General features: G+C 39.9%; 1 protein-coding gene across 3 annotated transcripts in view; it reads left to right on the forward strand.

Annotated features, from left to right (window-relative positions):
* The first annotated feature begins 205 nt into the window (after positions 1–205).
* Positions 206–22,616, forward strand: part of NCAM2 (neural cell adhesion molecule 2) — a 294,421-nt gene continuing 272,010 nt past the window's right edge. For all 3 annotated transcript variants that reach the window (XM_083820854.1, XM_083820852.1, XM_083820856.1), the window contains exon 1: positions 206–413. In XM_083820854.1, coding sequence (XP_083676980.1) covers positions 362–413 — 52 coding nt within the window. In that variant the 5' untranslated portion in view covers positions 206–361. The remainder of the gene's footprint in view (positions 414–22,616) is intronic.

Genomic DNA, 22,616 nt, shown 5'->3' on the forward strand with positions numbered 1-22,616 from the left:
ACTCGCCTCGTCCCGCGGGGCGGGAGAGGAGGAGGCGAGAGATGCGGGCTCCGAGCCCGCGGCGGAAGAATCGAGCCGAAGCACGGCAACGTTCCACCCGTGCGTGTGAGGCGGAGGGATCCGCGCGGACCGCCGTGTGCCCGCCCCCTGCGCGGCGGCCGCCGGCTCCCCGATATAGTGCGGCGCGGCGCGGCGACCCCAGTCACTTGGCGGGCGGCGCGGAGCGGAGCGGGGCGGTGCGGGGCTGCGAGGCACGGCCGGCCGGGAGGGCTGGGCGGGAGGGAGGGAGAGAGCAGCGGCGGGGCTGGCCTGGGCTGAGCACCTCTAACTTGGAACTGTCCGCCGGCGTGAGCTCCTGAACATGAGCCTCCTGCCTCTCTACCTGCTCGGATTGCTCTTCAGTAGCGGGCAAGGTAGGAGTGGGGTTGCTGCTTTTTATTTTATTTTATTTTTTTCTTTTTGAATTATTCATACCTATGCCGTGTCCTCGCTCCGTCACTCAGGTTAGCGTAACTGAGAAAGAAACGGAGAAAAATTGAAGCGTTGCGTCCTGCTGGAACCGGATTGGAAGGGACATCAAACTTGCCTAATTCGCCCCCTTCCCCTTTTATAACGGCCCTCGGGGAGAGGAGGCGTACGTGAGGAAAGGGAGAAAAAGAGCTGGAAGGTGCTCGGTACACTTAGCTCTTCGCACGGGGTTTTGCCTTTTTTTGTGGCGACAAATGTGGGAGGGCATCAAAAAAAAAAAAAATTAAGAAAGACTCTGTCGAGGATCGCGCTGTCTGTCGGAGGGGAAGGCAGCGTGGGCGCCGCGCAGGGGACCGCCGAGAAGTGTCGCCGCGGAGCCCGCGAGGCACCTGCCGCGGGCTCTCCCTGCCAGGGCTTCCCCGTACGGCTGCGGGCAGGCGAACCCCGACCGCACCGCGCCGCACCGGCTGGGCTCGCCCCGGGGGTGGCGGCGAGGCGCTGCCGGCTGCGGGTGCGGGTGCGGCTGCGTTACGGGGGCGCGCACACAGGCAGCGGCTTGGGCCCGGCGGGGGGCGGGGGCGCGGGGCGGGGGCGCCCGGCACCGGGGCTTGGGGGGGGAGCGGGGTGGCCACGGCGAGTTTTGCCCGTGGGGGCCGTGCCCACCGCCCGAGGGCACCGCCTCGCCCGCCACCTGTTTTTAAGGAGGTTTCAGGGGGAAATAGCGGTGGCACCGATGGAAAACGCGCCCCGCGCGAACGGGGAGCATCCGTCCCTCGGGCCGGCCTTGCAGCAGGGGGCGGCAGAGCTCCACGGCCGCGCCGGCCGCTGCCCCGCGCTGGGGACGGGGCCTCGCCCCGCGGCGGGCCGGGGGCGCCCGGCCGGGCTGGACCGAGCCGGGCTGGGCAGGGGGCGGCGGGGCGGGGGCCGGGGTCCCGCCCCGGTACCTGCCGGCGCCTTGCGGGGGGCGGCTGCGGGCTCCGCCGCGCCGGGTGAGGGGCGGGGGGCGCCCAGCCGTAAGGTGTGGGGACTGCGGCTCCCGGCGCCCCCGCCTTCCAGGAGCTCGTCTCCAAACCTCCTGCCGCGCAGACATTTTGTCTGGGCGAGAAGTAGCGAGGAACCACCAGATGCTCGCAGTTCGCGGAGAGAGACTTCTCTGCTTTCGCCACCTCGGGACGAGCTCTGGAGGTCTCCCGATTAGCGATTCAGAAGCGGTGCGGAGGCTTTCCAGCATCGCTGGGGTGGCGGAGGAGGAGGAGAAGGGAAAAGCATCCTTCGGTCTTACCGTTGATCCACCTGGGTGTAATGGTTGTGGAGACACGGTCCGTCGTTCCTCTCACGGAGGAGCGGCAGAAAGCTACTTTGTGGAGTGTGGTTACTGCAGCGTAGAAAGATTACATAGCTTCGGTATCTTACCATCGCAAACGTCAGGGGGTGAATAATGGAATGAAATCCTGCGTGCCATTAGGCTGAGTTTTAAAAACGATAGCAGGGTAGATAGGGGAGGGAGATGGAAAGAGCAGGATGAAAGCTCAATAAATCTAATATTGACAGTAAGTTATTAGTGTTAACTAAATGGAGGAAAAGTCTTTTTATAAAAAAGCGAATTGTTTTAAGGTGGGAAGAGTAAGATTTTTGGAGTGGTTATGGAAAATAGCCTCAGTCCACGATAGGGGATAGCAAATGAGAGTGGGAGACACATCTGCATATGAAAAATATTGCCATTTAGGTTGCTAGGGGAGAGGAAGATTCTACAGTTTTTTTTTTTGAAAATAAGCATTGACTTGGTGAGGGGCTTATTATTTTTGCATTTTTTTTAACACCTCCTCTTAGTAATCTTGAGATATCTTGAAATGATGCAAGTAATCTGGGAGGCTATTCCAGAAACTCTGGGGACTTACCCTGTTGATATATGATAATTATGATTTTATTTAATGTTAAAGTAGAGATAGTGTGGACAGTTGAGAAAAACCCAGTAACGGGATTTGGATCATTTGCTTCAGAAATACTGAAAGTTTTAGGATGAAGATTTGCGTTTCTGAGCATATAGCTGCAGCAGATTTCATGAAGAATAACTGAAGCTTTTTCATTGCAAAATGCTGTTGTCTAAGACTGGGGCAAGGAAACTGTGATGCTTTGTGCCGTTTCAGAAAATCAGAGCAGTTTGAAAGCAAGTAGCTGACAGCAACCCCCCTGCCCCCCAGCTCACTTAAGAGCTTACGAATGCCATAATTATCTAACAAGACCAAATATTTCCTCTCCTTGTTTCATCACAAGGGAGGGATTTAACTGGCCATGTTGTTGTGCTAAAACAAAAGGATGTTTCCTTAACCTTTCAAAACTACCCAAACTGAAAGACCCAAAATTTAATTAGGTTTGGTTTAACAAATAAGTAGGCGATAAAGAAAAAGCTCCTCTCTGTAACTCTGCCTTTTAGCATGTATAGTGATACAACACTCAGAAGAGTAGACTTCATTGGTTTTTAACAGTGTCTGGGGACACTGACTTAGAGTGAATGAAATGGACACCTTCCCAGATCGCTAAATCCTATTTCTTCTATCACTCTGCATAATATACAGTTCTTTGGGTTAGCAAATTTCTGTTAAGCTGCAATAGAAAATGTTTCGCTTGCAGGATTTAATCCATTTTGTATTCATGCAGAAGATTTGTATGAGTGAGTACTTATTCAATCATTGTGCTTGAAGTTTCTTCTCTTTGCTGCTTTGATAGCAAGTTCACTTTTGGTTTTGATGCACAGTTTCTCTGTACGAGTGCTTTTAAGGTACTGTTTGTTAATAAGGAATGTTCCCTAAAACAGTTGCTAGGAGGTGCATCTTATTTGCCGCAGTGTAGTTATTTCCTAGAGTCTTGCTTCTTTCTGCTTTTTGTGTAGAGAATACATGAAATCTGGAATTTTTGAAGTCAATCAGTTTGTCCAATGGATTGAGTGCAACTAATATTTTACTCTAATTGTAAACCGAAATCTGAAATGTTTATGACTTCAGGTAGCTATTTTCTGCTACCAGTTGATTTATACAACTGCAATAAGATGAAAATAAATCAGTCTGCCTTTACTCCTTTTCACTCATTAAAAAAAAAGTGTTAAAGGAATGTTTGGTTTGCTGTGTAACTCCTTTTCAAGTGACGACAAAAATGAAAATATCTGCCTGAAAATAAACTGGGATGTTCAGCAGATTGTGTCAAGAATGGATTGGTAAGAAATATATGGAGTTTTGTTCCATGTAATTCTATACAAAATGCTTTATTTAGAGATATTTTTGTTTGCAGTGCCTTTAAATCATGAAATGTATGAACTATAAAGCTGTAGAGCTAAAGCTTTGAAATTTTTTGTAAGAGGTTGAATAGTATCATTTTGACTGTCTTTCTCCTGCAAAGTGGTTCATATATTTATTTAGGTAATTATTCTCATCTGTGGGAATGTTACTGTGGTGGTATGACCAACTTATGTATTATTAGCCTTTCACAGCATTTTAAAAATAAAATAAATTTGAGAACAAATACTGTATTTATTTGCCCTTTCATTGACCTTTTTATTTGAGGAACTTTTCCCAGATGATTCATGTTTGTCTACTGATTTTCTTCCAATTTATTCCAGTAATCCCCCAGTTACATTCAGCATGTGTCATCTGATTCCAGCATAATCAAGTTAATATGACATTTTGGGAAACATGTTCTCTGTAGTCATTTGTGGCTATGAGTTGAAAATCCGTTACTGAAAGACTAGGACTGACTTCTCCAGATAAACTATTTAAAATATAAATAAAAGTATAAATCCATATTGTCTATGTGAAGTAACATGCCAGATGTTTTGCTCTTTCTCCCTTTAAGAGCACACCTTAGCTTCATGAAGTAAGGGTGGTATGCTTGAAGCATATCACAAGGTTTTACATGTCACAGACCATTTGAAATTGATTTTTGATGGCTTTGAAGTTTGGAAATAGAAGAGAATTGGGGGAGAGCTTATGGATAACCTACCTGATAGCTTCAAATTTGAAGGCCCATTTAGGTGCAGTATGCTAGTTCTAGGCATATTAGTAAGTAGCAAATCGTATTATCACTCCTTGTTTTAAAACAGTCAATTAATCACGACCATATTCTGACCTAATAATGTCCTGTTTCCTGTCTTTTTTTTTCCCTTCTTAGTGTATTTAGTGCCTTCTAGGGTAGATAATTGACTGAAATCACTCTGTTTTTGGTATCTCTCTTTTAAAGCTCAAAATAATTTTCCTTGGTAAGTAGAGCATTCAAAGTACTTCTTGCTGTTATCTCAATCTGAGGATGTCCAGCTTCAGCAACATAATTCTGCAGTCTTTCACAAAATCTTTTCACGGTTCTAGCTCAGTTTTACTTAATACTGTGGTTGTATGTATTTAGATATTTTTAGAGGATGTCAAGACAATGAAGAGTTAAGTTAGCAAGGTTCTTCAGCCTTCCCATGCCATGCTATAACAGCTTGAATGAGGTCTTCAAAAACAAAGGTACCAAGCTTCTTTTATTTATTATAGGGTTAGATTTTTATAGTATTTGATATCATTTGACTGGGTTCATTAATCGGAGAAGGCATTTGCCGTACTGTAGCTGAGATCAGAATCAAACTTTTAATTTCTTGAACGAATAAGTTAAAGGAATGAAAAAAAAATGAACAGAGTCAGTTTTCCTGGCTATAGCTATTTGTGGTGACAGCTTATGATACTAAAATCTTCTTGTACTGGAACAGGAACACGTTTTAAAACCTACTTAAAGATTATGTAGAAAGGAAACAAAGAATGCATGTATGCATACACAAGCCTACTTTTTAGAAAACCTTGTCTAACAAGAACCCCATGTCTGGTTTAAATGACCTGCACTTGAGTAACTTCATGGAAGGGCTGCTGGTTGCACTAACGCAGAAGCTGCTGTGCTGAGCAGGAGTCAGTTGGCTGCAGTGGGTTTTTGATTAGGTTGTGCAGTATGTGAAAGCATCTCTTGAAGTGGCAGGAGGTGACTAGCTTTCACTTTCGAAAAAGCATGATGTGGAATGACACTCTCCATTTATCTTGCTGTTATTATTTAGGAAATGTCCATTTTCCTAACAGAATTAATCTCTATGCATCAAAACTTGGATCATTAATGACATTCCACAGTAGTAGTGGCTACAACTCAGGTCATTCAACAAGTAAGATCTACTATGGAATGAGATGTTTATAAGGCAGTTCTTAAATATAAAGATGACTATGGACATTGTGGCCAAACTCTACTGATCCTAGTTAGAGGATAACTTTCACTGCCTGAAGTTTTTGTTTGCATGAGAACCAAACTGGGCCAGTTCTTTAAAAGTAATTATTTTACTGTCTCATGTAAGTTAATTGGGGAAGGAGTTATATAGCAAAGTATATCAATTAAAAATTCATTACATGGTTTCTACCTATATAAAAGCTCTACTATCATTTAAAACAGAAACTTGTAAAATGTTTTATATGTTCTACGTTCTTTTTTGGAACAGAAATAAGCAGCTGTTTGATTTCACCTGTTTTTTAATGTAGTAGCATTGCAAGCAGGATGATTGAGTCTTTTAAAAACATGTTTGAACAAATAATTTCAGTAAGCCTGGACAGCTGTTAACCACGGCTGTTTACCACGATGTAAGTATGATGTGATCTGAAATGGCCAATTCATGGATGGAAAATGTCCAGATAAACTTGAAAAGCTCCATTAAATATTATGGGGATTTAGTCAGCTTCTCTCTTCCTCCCTATTATGACTGTAATAAATTTCCTCTCATCCAAGTCCTGTGTGTGTTCCTTCAAGAACAAGTTTTCCATAAAAAGCATAAAACATCAACACTTTTACTTAAGATGTAGTGACTTTTCCAGAAAGAACGTGGGGGAGAGGGGAGAAGTGGTTCTTCTATTTGCACAGTCTATATTTTTCTTCTTATCTAAATCTGTTTTGTGCCTTTTGAAGGGTACACTGTTTTTTATTTAGTATTCTAATTATTTGAGTAGAATAGCTACACAGCAGACAGAGGTGGTTGAGTAACTTCACATATCAGAAATATTCAAAGTAAACTGTAATATACCTGTAGCATATGAATAATATGTATTATGTCATGAAGGAAAATTGTATTCTCAAAATGACTTCTCCAGTTAGCTAACATTAAGCAGAATATTGATGTTGCAATTGTGGCTTAAGAAAGAATACAAATCGTTTGACTGGCTATAAGCTGAAATTCATACCTGGAATTTGTGTATGTAACTCATACAAGGAGTTGCTATCCTCATCGCTTTGCCCAAGCGGTGCCATTTGGAACATAATCTCAATTCAGCTTGAAAACAAAACCATTGCCATCAATTTTCTTGCTACTACCACGTGGTGCATAATATCCAGTAGAGCTGCAAGCAATTGCAAACCCATTAACTTCACAGACCATTGTACCACAGCTGAACTTGGCTTGTTCGAAGTCAGGTCTATAATTAAAATAATAGAGATTTAAAAAGAGGCTTAATGCAGTGTATGGAGATCTTTGTAGCATATGTTGCAGGTGGATGTGGGCAGGTAGGGAGAGGTAATTCTGTATCTTATTATGAACAGTTTTCTGTACTGATCACGTACAATGAATTTTCTTCATCTTTCCAACAGGAAAGATGTAATTAGAACTGCAATGTTATTATGTCAATACTGTGTCATTATGTTAATTGGTCAAAGCAAAATAAGCTAAATACCCAGGGACTCGGGGAGAGGGCAGAAAAGAAGGTGTGTGTATTAAACATAGTGAAGACCAGTTAACAGGAGTAATGCAATACAGCATTTTTTTTAAAGTTACTAAATGACTCATAAACTAATGTGCCTGCTGGATCAGAACGAAGGTTCATGTACTCCAGTGACCTCCTGGTCTGACAGGGACTAAAGACCATAAGACAATGCATGAAGAAACAGTAAGTGCGGAGCAAGAATGATGTTGTACTTCTGTCAGCGCACCCTACAGCATGCAGGGATATGTCGGGTAACATCTATGTGATCTTCCTTAATAATCTTGACAGATCTCTGCTGCGTGAATTTGTTCTTAAACCTGGTGATACTTTGATCTATTTGGTGCACTGTGTCAATGACTGAAGAGAATGCAGAAAGCAGCCTGAAAAGTCATGTTGCAGTGCTTCAAGTAACGTAAGGAATATGGTAATGTAAGGAATACAAATAATTCTTTACCTACCTTTTCTGTGATGTCATGTGTACCACAGAGAACTCCGCATCTCTTCTGTGAGAGGATCAGAGCTACATGTTATATTCATGGACTTTCCAAAGGTTTGAATACACTTTGTTTTGTTTGCTGTTTCTTTCCTACTTTTTTTTTCAGTATTTTATGTATTTTGGTAGCCTTTTGGTAATGGTTATCTTACTGGACGTTAATGTCTATTAAATAAGTACTTGAATTTTAAGCTGATCTCCATCAGGCTGATGGTAAGCAGCCTCTTTGTTTATAAGTGGAGTTTTTAGTATTTTGTGTTTATTTTTTTGTTTCTGTTTTCTCTTTCCTGTGATCGATGTTGCAAGATCTGCCTCCCACATGGGGTGGGGGCTGAAGCTTTTGAGTAGTTAACATAACGAAATGAATGAGAGATTTGATTACTAAGAAGGTGGCTTCAGGGATGAATACACAGAGTGCTGAGGTAGTTTAAAGGCAATCATGATATCTGAGTAAATGGACATAAACAGGTCACAAAAATCTTCAGTACAAAATAAAATTTCTGGTCAGAAAAAGCGGTGACTCTGGAGCATTCCAAGAGTGAGAAGGAAGAAGCATGATTAGTCTTAAGATGGTTCTTTATTTATTTATGAAAGTATTACATTCAGTGGGTCTCCAGAATGTCCCAGGAGATCCCTTCAAATGATTTGCTTCAAAGGCGTTCTTCATGTAAATGTTCTGAAGACGTAGGGGAAAATAATTCTCCAATTGCTGAATGGTACTTTCTGGAAAATATTATTTCAGTGTTTCTCATCTGTTAGTAGGTGTTCATAGCAGATACTATTTCTGAATGCAGTAAGAATTACCGGAGTTTTGTCCTTGGTACCTCTTGCAAATTCTGCTGGTGTCAATAGATGTTGTCTGTAAGTTTTAAAAATAAATGAATAATAATAAATTAGCTGTTCCTGGTAAAACTTCAAAAATTCAGATGCTTGGTTGTCAAAAACATTTCCTGTTTTCATCACTTAGGTCTCTTTGAAAGTGAAAGAAAATTGTCCTTTAAAAATGTGGCCTTAAATTAGTTATTTGTGTATATGAGAAAAATAGAGAACCACAGAGATGAAAATGTGAAACACTGGAACACTGTGGTTTATGCTAATCGCCTAAACGATTTTGTCAGACATCCATATTTCACAATAGGTTTGCTTTTATTGGTTTGTGTTTTGCTTTTTGTTCCTGAATTCTGATTCTGTAAATCTAATCTGGGATCTGAAATTCAGGATGAATTATACCTAACTGGGCATTGCTGTCAGTAATAATTTGTGAATTTTATAAATAATGCAATAATACATGTGCTCCATTGCTTTTTGTGTTTGTAGAATAATATTCTAACTTTAGATTTATGTGAACTAAATGCAGACTTCTTCCAATAAACAGTGTCTGTAGTGTAATACAAATGTTACGTTTATCTTTAGCCTTTACAGCTTATTTTAAGGAAATTCTGTTATGTGAGATGAGTTCTGCTGACAAAACTATGCAACCCCTGCAGTCATGGAACTCCCACTGGAGTCAATGGGAGACTTGTGCACCCAGAGTGCTGTTACGGGGCTTGTACTGATTGCAGCTTTCAGGGCCTGATTGGAGCTTTCAGGAGTTGTATAACTCCTGTGCAAGTATGTGGGATTTCTGATTTAGTGAAGAATAGAAAATCAAGCTCTAACTTTATGTATGTCTACGTAGTGGGCATGTTTATAAAGTAGCACTGACAAAGCATAGCAGTAATCCAGCAACACAGAAGTCAGAACCGAGGTGATGTTCTGACATGACAGGTTTCATTCAAGATAGATGAAAATATCTTTTTTTGCCTTGTGCACTGTGTTTTCTTAATAATAAAGCCAAAGACTTACTGTAAGCTGCTGATTTCATGTTCTCCCTCTGGGAGTGTATGAGAACGTTGAGCTTTGTGCAGTTAATCATTGTGTGTCACTAGGTTCTTGCTGCCCTGGTTATAGCTGTGTTGGGGAGTTCAATATTAAAAAAAAAATCATTTGTTTTTGTTTGAGACATTTACTTGTTTGTTTTGGTCTGTGGCTTTGTGACACCAGTCAGACCTGCTCCTTGGATGTTCAGTATTCAGATCATGGCTGTAGGTCTGTAAGCATTCTGTCTGAATGATCAGATGTTAAATGGATTTGTGCCAGTTTATGGCAGTTACAGACATTGGGTTCAACAGCTTTTAGCATTTAGTCGAAATAATCCTCCCCAGTACCTTCACGTTACGTTGCTGTGAATGGCCGTGGATTATAAGGCCTGCATAAATGGAATTGATGTTGCTGGTTTTGAGAATACTTGTAGATGATGTTTTGCTGTACAGTTCTCCTAAAGCCATTGTAGACTTATTCTAACATTCTTAGAAGTAAAATTACAGATACTCATTTAATGTGATGGTTGTGGTAGGTTTTATTTCTGAGTCCATGATAGTGCCGAAAGAACATTAAATTGTGATTTGCTTACTTACTGATAACGTCAAAATTCTTTTCTAACATATTCGCTATTTCTGTCACATGCAAACAAGCCGAAAGATTCGTGTTTGTGTTCTGAGACCTTGAATCACCAGTTTCATTTCGTGCATGTAACCTTTTAGGTGCTGTGTTCTGATAGCATATATATATATATATGCTTTTTTTAAACTCGCTAGGTACATGATCAAACACTTGATTTTATGTATGGAAAAGCAGATCTGGCTGGGGAAGATATTGCTTCCCATAAAAATCTTGATGAAAAGAAATACTTTCCTATGAGTAGTAAACCTTTTATTTTTATCTACTCTGAACTAATTTTTAAATAAATAAAACCAAGAAATACTCCTTTACAAGAGAAAAGTCCTTGTGCTCTTGGATAGGTGAGTTCTGATAACAGTTTTTCTGTGACTGTTTTAAACCAGAAAAAACACCTGTAGCCATTGAATTAAATGAGAATATAGAAGTATAATTCATTTTCATACAAATATTGTTGTAAGAGCTATTCTAAGGAAATCTTTGTGTACTTGTGGTTAGTAAATATTAATGCTGCTTTAATGCACCTTAAATATGTTTGTGACTGTTTTCTAGACTATTGAGATCACCAAATTCAGTCCTGAAAGGTTTCTAGGTACTCTCCATTTATAACCATGTCAATGAATGTTAGCCCTGCAGAAAACCTTTTGTGTTGTTCATTACCACACTAAACCTATTACATGTGAACTGCAGGTATTAAAGTAGTAACATCTGTATTTGTGAACCTATAAAGCAATCCATTTGTGTGGTGATGTTCTATTTTTACTTAGGAAAACGGTGTAATGAATCTTGTAAATAAGTTCATGGACATTTTATTAAAACACTGATTTTCTAATCAGGGAAAAAGAGGGAAACTCTGGTAGCAGGAAGGAGGTAACACCAAATACTTAATATTTATTGAAGGTTCATGTTTTCCTCAAAGGAAAGATGTTCTCATTTTTTTAATTGTTTTTTTTCCCTTGGGGGGGGGGGGGGGGCAAAAATATTAATAAAAACGAAAGTTCTGTTTTCATAGTGTAGGTGTATTTTAATATATCTTATCAAGTTTCACATAATGGCTCTGAAAGATTTTATTCTTAAGACTGGAAGAAAATTGTGGAGGCAATGCAGGCATTTTCATAACTGTTCATTAGATTCATAAAAATATAGAATAGCTATATTTTCATTTGAACTGTAGCCACTTGCAGGTAGACATGAATGTTCTGAGTTTATTTTGCTTGAATTATCACATAATTTTAAAAAGCAATATGTTAGAATTTAGATACCTTGTTTTCTAAAATTCAGTTCTAAAAATAGATGCAGATCTGTGACAAAGAATTACTAAAACAGCAAAAATGAGAGTAGTAGCCTTTCTGAGCATTTTTTAGGAAGAATGCATAGTGAAGCAAAAGCTATTTTTCATGATAAACATTTTTGTACAAACCAAACATTTTTGTTAGTCTAAGTTTTAATTGTGCAGTATTTTTATGCAAGGCTTAATTCATGGCTACATAAAGAATATTTTTAATTTTTAGTCTTTCCATTATAAAAGTACCTTTGGAGTCCTCTTGTCCTACAAGAAGTAAAAAGGGGCATGGAAACAGTTAACTTTCTCAGATTCGTTGAGTTCACTCAGCTCTGCCCTACTTCCATTTGGCAGGATTTCTCTCTTCTAGCAGCGCTTTCTTTCAGTTGCATTGCATGGTGTAACTGCATAATCTAAGCTGCGTATTTGAGGTATGATGTAATGGAGATAAATATTTTTGTGGTAAAACTTTTGGTTCCAGCCTTTTTGCATTTGTTAAGGCATGTGGTCTATGGAACAATGTGGCAAAAAAAAAATAGGGGGAAGGTACTGATCCAACTGAAAAATGAAGTATGTGACCTGCTGGTAATCACAAACAACAAGTAAAACACATTTTTTGTTATAAGAGTATAGATTTCAAAGTATCTGTCTTTCTAAAAGTATGTGTGCTGTCCATTCAATGTCATATGCATAGACTTCCACACAGTGAAGTCTGTTATTGTAAATGACACAAATAGCATCTTTGTTTCTCTGGAGAGAGTAGCTAAAGGCTAAATAAGAATGGAAACTTTCTGGATTTTATTTCTGAATAGTTTCTGCAGATCAGAGAACTTGAACCATTTTCTTTTTTTGTCTTTATAGGGTTTTCTACACAATAATGTGTTTTGTATAACTATATATACAGTATTATTCATGAATGCTGAAATTGCTTCTTGTACACTTGTTTTTGGAATGTGTACGCCACCAGATATCAATAATGTTGAGGAACCCTCAGCATGAAATGTGCGAAGCCTCATGACACCTCAAGTCCCACTGCTAGAAAAAGTAGGGAGTTATCAGGCATATGTCTTCATGGCCTTCCCTAGGCAGGTGCAAACTCACCCTGCCCATGCTCCCAGTCAACTGAACACAAACTAGCTCCAAATAAACTAAAACTGCTGTTCTTGTGACATGGCTTGAACAAATTGTTGTCATGGCTGATTAACATTAGCACAGTGTTGTGGTAATTACAGATGCACAAATAACCATTAGGTTGCATCTGGCCAGCTCAGGGCTTGCATCTGCCTGCCAAAGTTTGTGTCAGCATGCCCACAGCAAGATTAAGGCAGAAGCTCAAGCTAAGGAAGACCTAAACCAGTAAATCTAAATGGCGCAGCATAGTCCTTATGGCACACAGTGCCCACTCTCCTCAGGAGCAGGAGAACTGGAGGAAAATGTCTGACTCAAGTAAATAGATGACATGCTTACAACAAATGAAACTATTGTTTCCAGGCTTGAGTTAAGGCCCCTCTGCATCACATTTACTCTGCTGACAGTGTTATAGGCACAACTAGCTTGGGCCACAGCAGTGCATGCATGACCTAAGTAGAGGCAACAAATTTGATTCAGGTCTCTTCAGGCTTTAGTGTGGTGCCCTAATAGGACAATCTTTTCTAATAAGTGATGTTATTCCATAAATTCTAGAAAGCCAAGTTAACTTTATTCTACCGATTTTTATTAGGGGCACTTAACTGTGGCACATTGGTGTGAGAGTACCCATGAAGGTTATATTTGTGAAGTAAAAGTCCAGTACTAGATTCAGACAGGTGGAACTGAACTATCTAGTGAGAAAGGAAGACCCAGCTTTATTACATTGGTAATTCTTGAAAGGTATGTTAAGTTTAAAAGTCATTATTTTAATATTTTTATTATCTTAAAGCTATTTTTGTTCTTCAAATAATTTCATAGATCAAATTTGGTACATTGAAGACCAATTTTTATTCAGTAGTTATCCATTTAAATAGAGAATAATTAATGAAATCTGAGTATTTTTGTTAGAATACTACTAGCAGGCAGGAAACCCAAGCTCTCCTATTGTGAAGCTTTGTGGCTTAATATGAAGTACTTCATTTGTGTCTCAGGAATTTCACCAGTTAATGTGGTGCAGTATGTACTCCGGATTGACTTATTTGGACACCAGAAAGAAGTGCTAATGTTGCACCTTAGCCAATAATCCTTATTTAGTATGGTGGATCTTGCTGGAGTTCTGTCATAGCCTGGGAAATGGAAATATTTCAATTTTACCCCCTGTGGATACTCTTTTTTCCCTTAATTTTGTTGAGATTACCTATTTTATTGACATGAACTGAAGGAAACATGATCAAGGTCAGACCAAGTCCATTGTAAATCCAGAACTGAACCAGCTGTCCTGATTTTAGTCCAGTGCTTTAACAATCACCCTGCTTTTCTTTAATGTTAAGATACAGAGCCAACAGTGGCATAAAAATCTGCAGTGACAGTAAACTGACTTCACTGTTGTTCTATAGGGGTGTGCACACTGATTCCAGCACCTCTGTCTTTAATAAGCTTTATCTGAGGCCAGTGTGTTTGGTGCGTGTGATGACTTGACATTCCTTGAGGATCCTAAGGAGTATCCCCAGAGATACTTATTTAAATCTGCAGATAGCAACTGGAATGTTTATTTTTAAAGGATAATAGTGGGAAAGTACATTAAAAAAAATCTAGAGATTATGTAAGATCTGTACTTAAATGTTTTTCTGTATTTTCTAGTCTCTATTCTGACTCTGCATCAGAAAGTACCTATTTTTGGCAGTTTTGAAATAATAGCACTAATGATTTCTCTCATTGACGAATGAAAACGAGCAACCAAATTGTCATCTTTCTGTGGCCAAACTGTCTGTTTTGGCCTTCATGGCTGGCTGTGACTGGTGGACTGTTAACGCTGCAAGTGTTTGAAATTGGGCAAGAAAGATGCTGCCAGGATTGATAGGCTCAGAACCTGATCAAGCTCCCCCACCCCGCCCCTCTTTCTTACAAACTCCATTTACTAAAATTGGCAGACTAGATATCTGTAGTCCTGAGTTCTGTATCTATTTTTGGAATCAAGATGGGCCTAGGTTTGTCCTCTGGAGTCTTTTTTTCCCCTCATATTTTAAAGTGGGATAGTGTTTGTGTAGCTGTCTTTGCAATGTGTTTGAGGGTCATATAGTATTAAATCAATTTGATCATCTGTTGACATAAAAACAGGCAATAATGTTACTTATGCAGGCATTTTGAATGAGTGTTTTACAGGGCACTGAGTGCTGTTACAGTCTAAGTGCTTTAATCTACACAGTAGAAATTGGGAGGGCTCTGAAATGCTGTTTGGAACACACTCCCTGATCTCCTAGCACAAAAGAGTGAACAGAGTAATTACAGGGCCAGAACTTGTGTGTTCCCTGTATTGTTTGCACAAGTAAGAAGTCATCAATTGCTGCAAATTGGGTTAGCTATATAAACAGCAGCCTAATTTATTTAAAGTCAAGTCTCAGAGACCTGGAAAAGAATAATGGGGGAACAAGAGAGGGATTGCAAGAAGAACAGAGGTACAGAGTGTGCAGCTGTACTTGGGGTACTTGTTAACTTCAACAGGTAGCTCATGTAATTCGTAGTTAACTGAATGTATTTGGATATAGCAGAATTTCTTTGTTTTAACCACTGACAAAGTGGAGAGGTTGAGATTGAAAATTTCAGCAGTAGCTTGCAACCTACATCCAAGGGCTGTTGAAATGACATATTTGAAACCAATCATATTTCATAAATTCATAAAATCAATCACCACCTCCTGCTGAGTGCACATGAATATTCACACTTCCCCAGATGACTTGCAGAAATCATGATGTGCCTTCCAAATGGATTTATATAGTTCTCTCTCTGAAGTCAGTAACAACTTCTATTTAACTTTCCCTGTGCTTGGGTTTTCTTCAGTGTATGCTCACTTAAATACTGAAAGGAACGTTTTGGGAAGCTTCCTTACCTGCAGCATGAGAGACATGGACACATGGCCCTGCAGAGGTCTGTTAGAGGCCAAAGATGGATTACGCTTCTCCTGGGTCCCACACGCTGAAAAGAAGAATGTGTTTCTTCCCACAGGGACTACTCACATGAAGAAAAGTATAGCCTACGCTAACACAAACACGTTAAATTAGGATACTGATAGCATATGCCAGTAGAGTAACTCAGCACTGAACAGTAATGCAACTTGGTCAGAGTTGCAAGGTCATTGGCTGACAGAACCATGAGTAACACTTAAATTGGGTTCATCTTCCAAATGAAATGGCATTTTGAATCCTGAGCATGCTTTCTTGAATATTTTCTGAAAATATTCTCTATTCATTTGGATCTTTAGTACTTTTGAAAAAATTCTGATCCCTAATTAGCATCTCCTCCAGTGAGGGAGGTGTATGGTATTTTTGGGAGACTTAAACTGAATGCTTGTAAGCCTGTGCATCTTTTAAACACTTTTCACAAACGGTGTGGGTGTCTTAGTAAAAAGTGTCCTTCGTGTTACTTAGATGAAAATGTCTTTTCTCATGTTTAAGCTGCTTGACAAGAACAGCTATCATTTTATTAGAAGTTGTAATTTGTCTCATGTAGCATGTAGTTTTTTCTAACCTTGATTGTTGATTTTGCACACTGAAATCTGTCATTTTGGTAAACTAGATCTCTTATTTAATCTGTAGCCTTTTATGCAGCCTTCTAAAACAGGGATCTTTTTGAGTGCAAAGTTCGTTGTCATGTTGCAAGTGTGTGTTTCTGACCAGAATGCAAAGTAGTTCTAATCCATACATTCTTTTTTCCTGTACTGGGATAGCTGCCAAACCTATGTCAGCGATTAACTTCTGAATGTGTCAGCTGTAACAAATACAGTTCATTGTTTCTTGGCTAGTTAGCAGCTAGTTAAAAGGCAGGAACAGTTCAAATGAAAGGGAAGTACTGTACACTTTGTATCTAAAATATTCAGGGTACTAAAACTACTGAAGGGGGGGGGGGGGGAAATAAGTTCTAGGAGGGATTTTTAGGTAGATAAAAATACTTAAATGATTGTTCAAATCAAAACACACCAAATCACTGGATGATGAAGTTAGAAAATTATTACTAGTTACAGGTCACCTTCAATAAAGTTTTCAAATATTGAGTAATATTTAAAATTATTGTTCAAGTGAAAAGCAAAACAAAAAAATTGTCTGGGACAGTTAGAATAATATTGGTTAGAAAAAGAATATCACAAGAAAGGAAATGCCTTACCTTATTCAGGGAGCCAGAGAATATGAAAGTTATCCACATAAAGTGCAGAATCACCATTTAGAGGGGTGAATTAAAGATAAATAGAAAATGTCTGAGGAGAAGTATTAACGTCTGGTTCTGCTTGCAGATATCTCTGCACCAAGGCACAATTTCATGTTCATGCTTTGCCTGTATTATTTTTGGTAAATTTTACTCTGCAAGTAGAAAATGAACTGTTAGCTGTAAATATTTTAAAATAAATATTAAAAGTGTGTGCTTAATTAGTTCTTTAAGGTTTGTGTAGACCTTTTTCCTAAATTTATCAACTATTCCAGCAGAAATTGTAAGTCTTGCAATGCAGACTGGAATTTTAGTGTATGTAAAACTTCTTTTTCCATCATCTGATCTGAAAATTTGTATTTTTCTATATTCTGTCTCACAGAACTTAACGTGGAAATATTGGTAGTAAGTTAAAATAAAAAAGGCTGTCTAACAGATGTCACTGATCTCTCATAAGAAAGCAGATTCTGCTGTTTTATCGCAGTGATGACAGATGCTAGAACTCTACAGAGATGCAGAATTATTTTTGTTAACTGGCTGATTTGACCCCTGTCATTTTGAAGTTACAGTAAGTGAAAGGTTTGAATGTGCTATTAGGCATAGCACAGATAGAGGATGTGGTGCAATGAAATGTCAATAAACCAACAGGAGGTGAAAATTTGTACTGTTATATAAAACAAAAACCACTGGAAAATACACATCTGTTATTTATCAAATATGTGCATTGAGTTAGAAGAGGAACTTTAGCTACTGAAAGCCAACTGTACTGTTGGGTGAATTTTTACATGCAAGGAATTGGGAGGGTAGTGGGGGGAATTACCACTTGCTTCAGTTCTTTTTACATAAGATAAATGTTTTGCATGCTTTCTGTTTTAAGAAAGCAAAGAGAAAATAGGTGGTCTGTCTGCATAGCTAGAGAACATAGACTTTCTGTATCAATTTGTGAAATAGGATCTTAGTACTTAATTCATTGATAGTGGGGCACCCTGTGCACTAGTTGTGTTTCTACCAAATGTGTAGATTATGGATCTGCAGACCCGTTCCTTTAGGGCTTATTCCTTCTGTGCTCCCCAGCACCTTCCTCACCCCACCTTCCCATTCTCCTTGCTCCCTTCTTACACTGAAGTACAGTTTAATAAGGGTCTCTAGACAGTGACTTTCCCTATACATGAGTCAGAACTTTTATGTTTATAGTACATAATTCTTCAGAACAGTAGTATCTGTAGCACAGCAGTTGTGAGTCATGAGCAGGATTTGTTTGTCCTCAACTTACTCAGTGTGTGTTGTGGAAGACGGGCATGGCACTCTTCTCCTGTGACACATTTTTTCTTCCTTCTCCCCACACCCTTTCATCTCATGGTGGAAAATCTGTGAGTCTTATGATACAGAATAATTTGAGATGCATGCATCAAGAAATACAGTAATTCTGGACTGGCATCCAACCTATCTTCTAGTAAAGTTAATCGCTTACAGCTCAGTTCTACAGCTCAGTTCTGTCTGAAATCTCAACCACCTTCAGTATTATTTTCTACCACTATTTATTGTAACTATTCCTGAGCATGCTGGTTACAGTGAAGCAATTTCTAGGGTATCCTATGCATTTTTGAATCCAGGGCTTTAGAAATTTGTTACTGCAATGATTTTGGAAGAAGAAAAAAAGAGCAGGGAGGAACGGAAAAGTGGGGGGATAACGGTAGGAAAGTTTTTCTGATAGAAGTGGAAGCCAAAATGAATGGGCAGGTAATCTGCATCCCTTGGTCTTGAAATCATAAGCCCGCAGAATGGTTTGTGTTGGAAGAGAATTTAGAGACAATCTAGGTTCAACCCTGTGCCTTCCACTAGATGAGGTTGCTCAAGGTCCTAGAGCTCACATGAAGCTGGGGATTCATTGGCAAATGTTCTACCTTTGTTTAAAAGACAGAAGAAAGATGTCTGGCCAGTACAGCAGACTTGCTGCTCTGAAACAAATGACTTGCAAGGCTGTATATGTGTATATATAATATAACTGATTTTATTTACATGGTTACATCATTGATGTCTGAGATTCCAATTAAATCAGGTTTTAATGCTGTACACAATTCTACTGGTCCATTCATCTAGGTTGGAAGAGACCTCCCAGATCACCCAGTCCAACCTCTGACCTAATACTAACAAATCCTCCACTAAACCATATCACTGAGCTCAACATCTAAATGTCTCTTAAAGACCTCCAGGGATGCTGACTCAACCACTTCCCTGGGCAGCCCATTCCAATGCCTGACAACCCTTTCAGTAAACAAGGTCTTCCTAATATCCAACCTAAACCTCCCCTGGTGCAACTTTAGCCCATTCCCCCTTGTCCTATCACCAGGCACACGGGAACGTAGACCAACCCCTACCTCGCTACAGCCTCCTTTAAGGTACCTATAGGGAGTGATAAGGTCGCCCCTGAGCCTCCTCTTCTTGAGGCTGAACAATCCCAGCTCCCTCAGCTGCTCCTCGTAAGACTTGTTCTCCAGATAGCTCACCAGCCTCGTCGCCCTTCTCTGGACTCTCTCGAGCACCTCCATTTCCTTCCTGTAGCGAGGGGCCCAAAACTGAACACAGTACTCAAGGTGCAGCCTCACCAGAGCTGAGTACGGGGGGACAATCACCTCCTTAGACCTGCTGGCCACACTGTTTCTTATGCAAGCCAGGATGCTGTTGGCTTTCTTGGCCACCTGAGCACACTGCTGGCTCATATTCAGCCGACTATCAACCAATACTCCTAGGTCCTTCTCTGCCAGGCAGCTTTCCAGCCACTCATCTCCCAGCCTGTAGCACTGCTTGGGGTTGTTGCGCCCCAAGTGCAGGACCCGGCACTTGGCCTTGCTGAACTTCATGCAGTTGGCCTCAGCCCATCGCTCCAGCCTATCCAGATCCTCCTGCAGAGCCTTCCTGCCCTCGAGCAGATTGACACACGCACCTAACTTGGTGTCATCTGCAAATTTACTGAGGGTGCACTGGATGCCCTCATCCAGATCATCGATAAAGATATTAGAGAGGACTGGCCCCAGTACTGAGCCTTGGGGGACTCCACTAGTGACTGGCCTCCAACTGGATTTGACTCCATTCACCATGACTCTTTGGGCCCAGCTACCCAGCCAGTTTCTAACCCAACAAAGCGTACGCCAGTCCAAGCCAAGAGCAGCCATTTTCTTGAGAAGAATGTTGTGGGAAACAGTGACAGAAGCCTTACTGAAGTCAAGGTAGACCACATCCACAGCCTTTCCCTCATCCACTAAGCGTGTCACTTGGTCATAGAAGGAGATCAGGTTCGTCAAGCAGGACCTGCCTTTCATAAATCCATTCTGACCAGGCCTGATCACCTGATTGCCCTGCAAGTGCCGCGTGATGACCCTCAAGATAATCTGCTCCATGATTTCAACAGTATATGTTCCTGCAAGATGAGAAGAAAGGCATGAGGACATGAGAGATAATTGGCTTGTTTCCTTTAAAGTAGAGGGGGATATGGTTGGTGTCTCTAAAAATTTCAGAGTTTTAACTGGAAGGGAGAAGAATTGCTTTTTATTGAAGCTGAAATATGTGCTCAGTGCAGGAACAAATGGGCATGGTCTGACTGAACAATTTTGGTCTGAAAATGTAAAGATGACATTCATCTAATAAAAACAATGAAAGTGTGAAACAGCCTTAAACGTAATGGTTGTATAAACTAAATGACTTTAAGAAGGAAGGAAAAATGAGGGCCATGTTGTAATACAGAAGCTACAGTATCAGGACAAGATCGTTTTTAGCTGCATTCTTGATTGAGTACTTTTTGGAATTGAACCCTGAAATTGCTTCTTTTTTTTATATATTAAAGAAAAAGTATATTTAAATTTACAATTTAATTATGTAACAACAAATAACCATTTAAGTAACCCATACTAAATAATAACATGTTTGTTCCAGAAATTATTTCTGGAACTTTCAGATACGTAAAAGCTGTTCGATGATTAACCGTGCAATGAGAGTTAATTCTGTTCTCACCAAATCACAGATGTTGGAAAAGACCTCCAAGATCATCTGGTCCAGCCACTCCCTAACCACCAATGTCACCCACTAAACCTTGTCCCTAAGCACCACGGCCAACCTTTCCTTAAACACCCCCAGGGATGGTGACTCAACCACCTCTCTGGGCAACTGGTCTAATGCCTAACCTTTTCATTCATGTCATATTCTCATTATGAATTATCAATGAGTAATTCCTGACTCTTTGTCAGGGATTGTAGTGATAGGACAAGGAGTAATAATTTTAAACTAAAAGAGGATAGATTTAGATTAGACATTAGGAAGAAATACTTCGCTGTGAGGGTGGTGTGGCACTGGCACGGGTTGTCTAGAGAAGCTGTGGATGTCTCATCCCTGGATGTGTTCAAGGCCAGGCTGGATGGGGCTTTGGGCAACTTTGGGCAACCTGGTCTAGTAGGAGGTGTCCCTGCCCATGGCAGGGGTTTGGAACAGGATGGTCTTTAAGGTATCTTCCAACCTGAAATTTTCTGTGGTTCTTTGAATTTAGTCCAGAATTTGAGATTAAAAATAGGTAGTGTTTTAGTAGTACTTTAAAAGTATGGCTATAGGGTTTACTCTTACACTCTAAAAGATGCTTTGTAGATGCCTTGACTTAACAAAATAAGTAGCAGTTGATAACCAACAGAAATAAATGGGGACAACCATTAGAAATATGGAAGTGCGAATTGTATATGCAGAATTTTCTATAGATGTCAAAACCATTCAGGGACGCTTAAAAACCCACCTGATGTAGCCTTGCAAGTTTCATCAAACTGAAAAAATAAAATCAAATGATCAGTTATTTGTGTACTGTGCAGAGATGATCTGAAAGATGACTCATCTCAAAGAGCAATAATTTTACTTGTGATTGTTGTGTACATCTTTAAACAATTAATGATGAGGTGCTGGAGAATCATACTGTCCGCAACGAGAAGTACTCAGAACTGTCAATTCCATTCATTAATCATAAGACAGTTATGAAATATAGAATAACTTGAATTTGGCATATGATTTTAGGCAAAAGAGTAGACAACAGGAAAAAATGTCTGATTCTTTAATATATATTCACGATGTTTTCATGAAGAACATTAAAATAGATGCCCTCCAATTTACAGGAGTTATACGAATAAAGACTATAAAAGAACATACGAGAAAAATGCACTGATTAGTAATGACATCATAGATAGCCATTTATGGCAGAGGACTCAAGGTCTAGGTACCGGTACTTTTCAATGTAAGATGATGGTCTTCTGAACTGTAAAAGATTATTTGCAGCAATTAGCTGTACGTGTTTGTTCATTTTGCTGATCATACACAGTTTCATGTTAGTGATTCTATGATTCTATGGTATGTGTAAGTAACCAGATTAAAATAATGTGTATAGGAAAGGTAGAGCACAATTGCCAGAAGTCAAAGGTTTAACACATCACAAGTGCCAGTCAAAATTCTGCTTTGTCAATAGGCAATGTCATTATTTTATTCAATTTAGCTGCTTTTTTTTTTTTTTTTCTGGACTTTCCAACTAGCACAGAAAATGGGAACTGCAGAAGGCAGGCAGGTATTCTCCTGCACGTGCTCTATTTATGGTTTCGATTAATGCTGTAGAAGCAACTTTACCTTTTTTTAAAAAGAGGAGTCGTAGTGGCTCGCAAATAGATTACATCAAACATGTTGAAGTCTAGTACCATAATCTCCTTAAAAAGGAAGAACAAATGGAATGTGATGGTAGTCTGGATTGTTTAATGCCCGCTCTTATGAAACAGCAGAAACCTTA

Source organism: Anser anser (genome assembly GCF_964211835.1).
Source record: "Anser anser genome assembly, chromosome: 1".
NCBI classification, from domain to species: Eukaryota; Metazoa; Chordata; class Aves; order Anseriformes; family Anatidae; genus Anser; species Anser anser.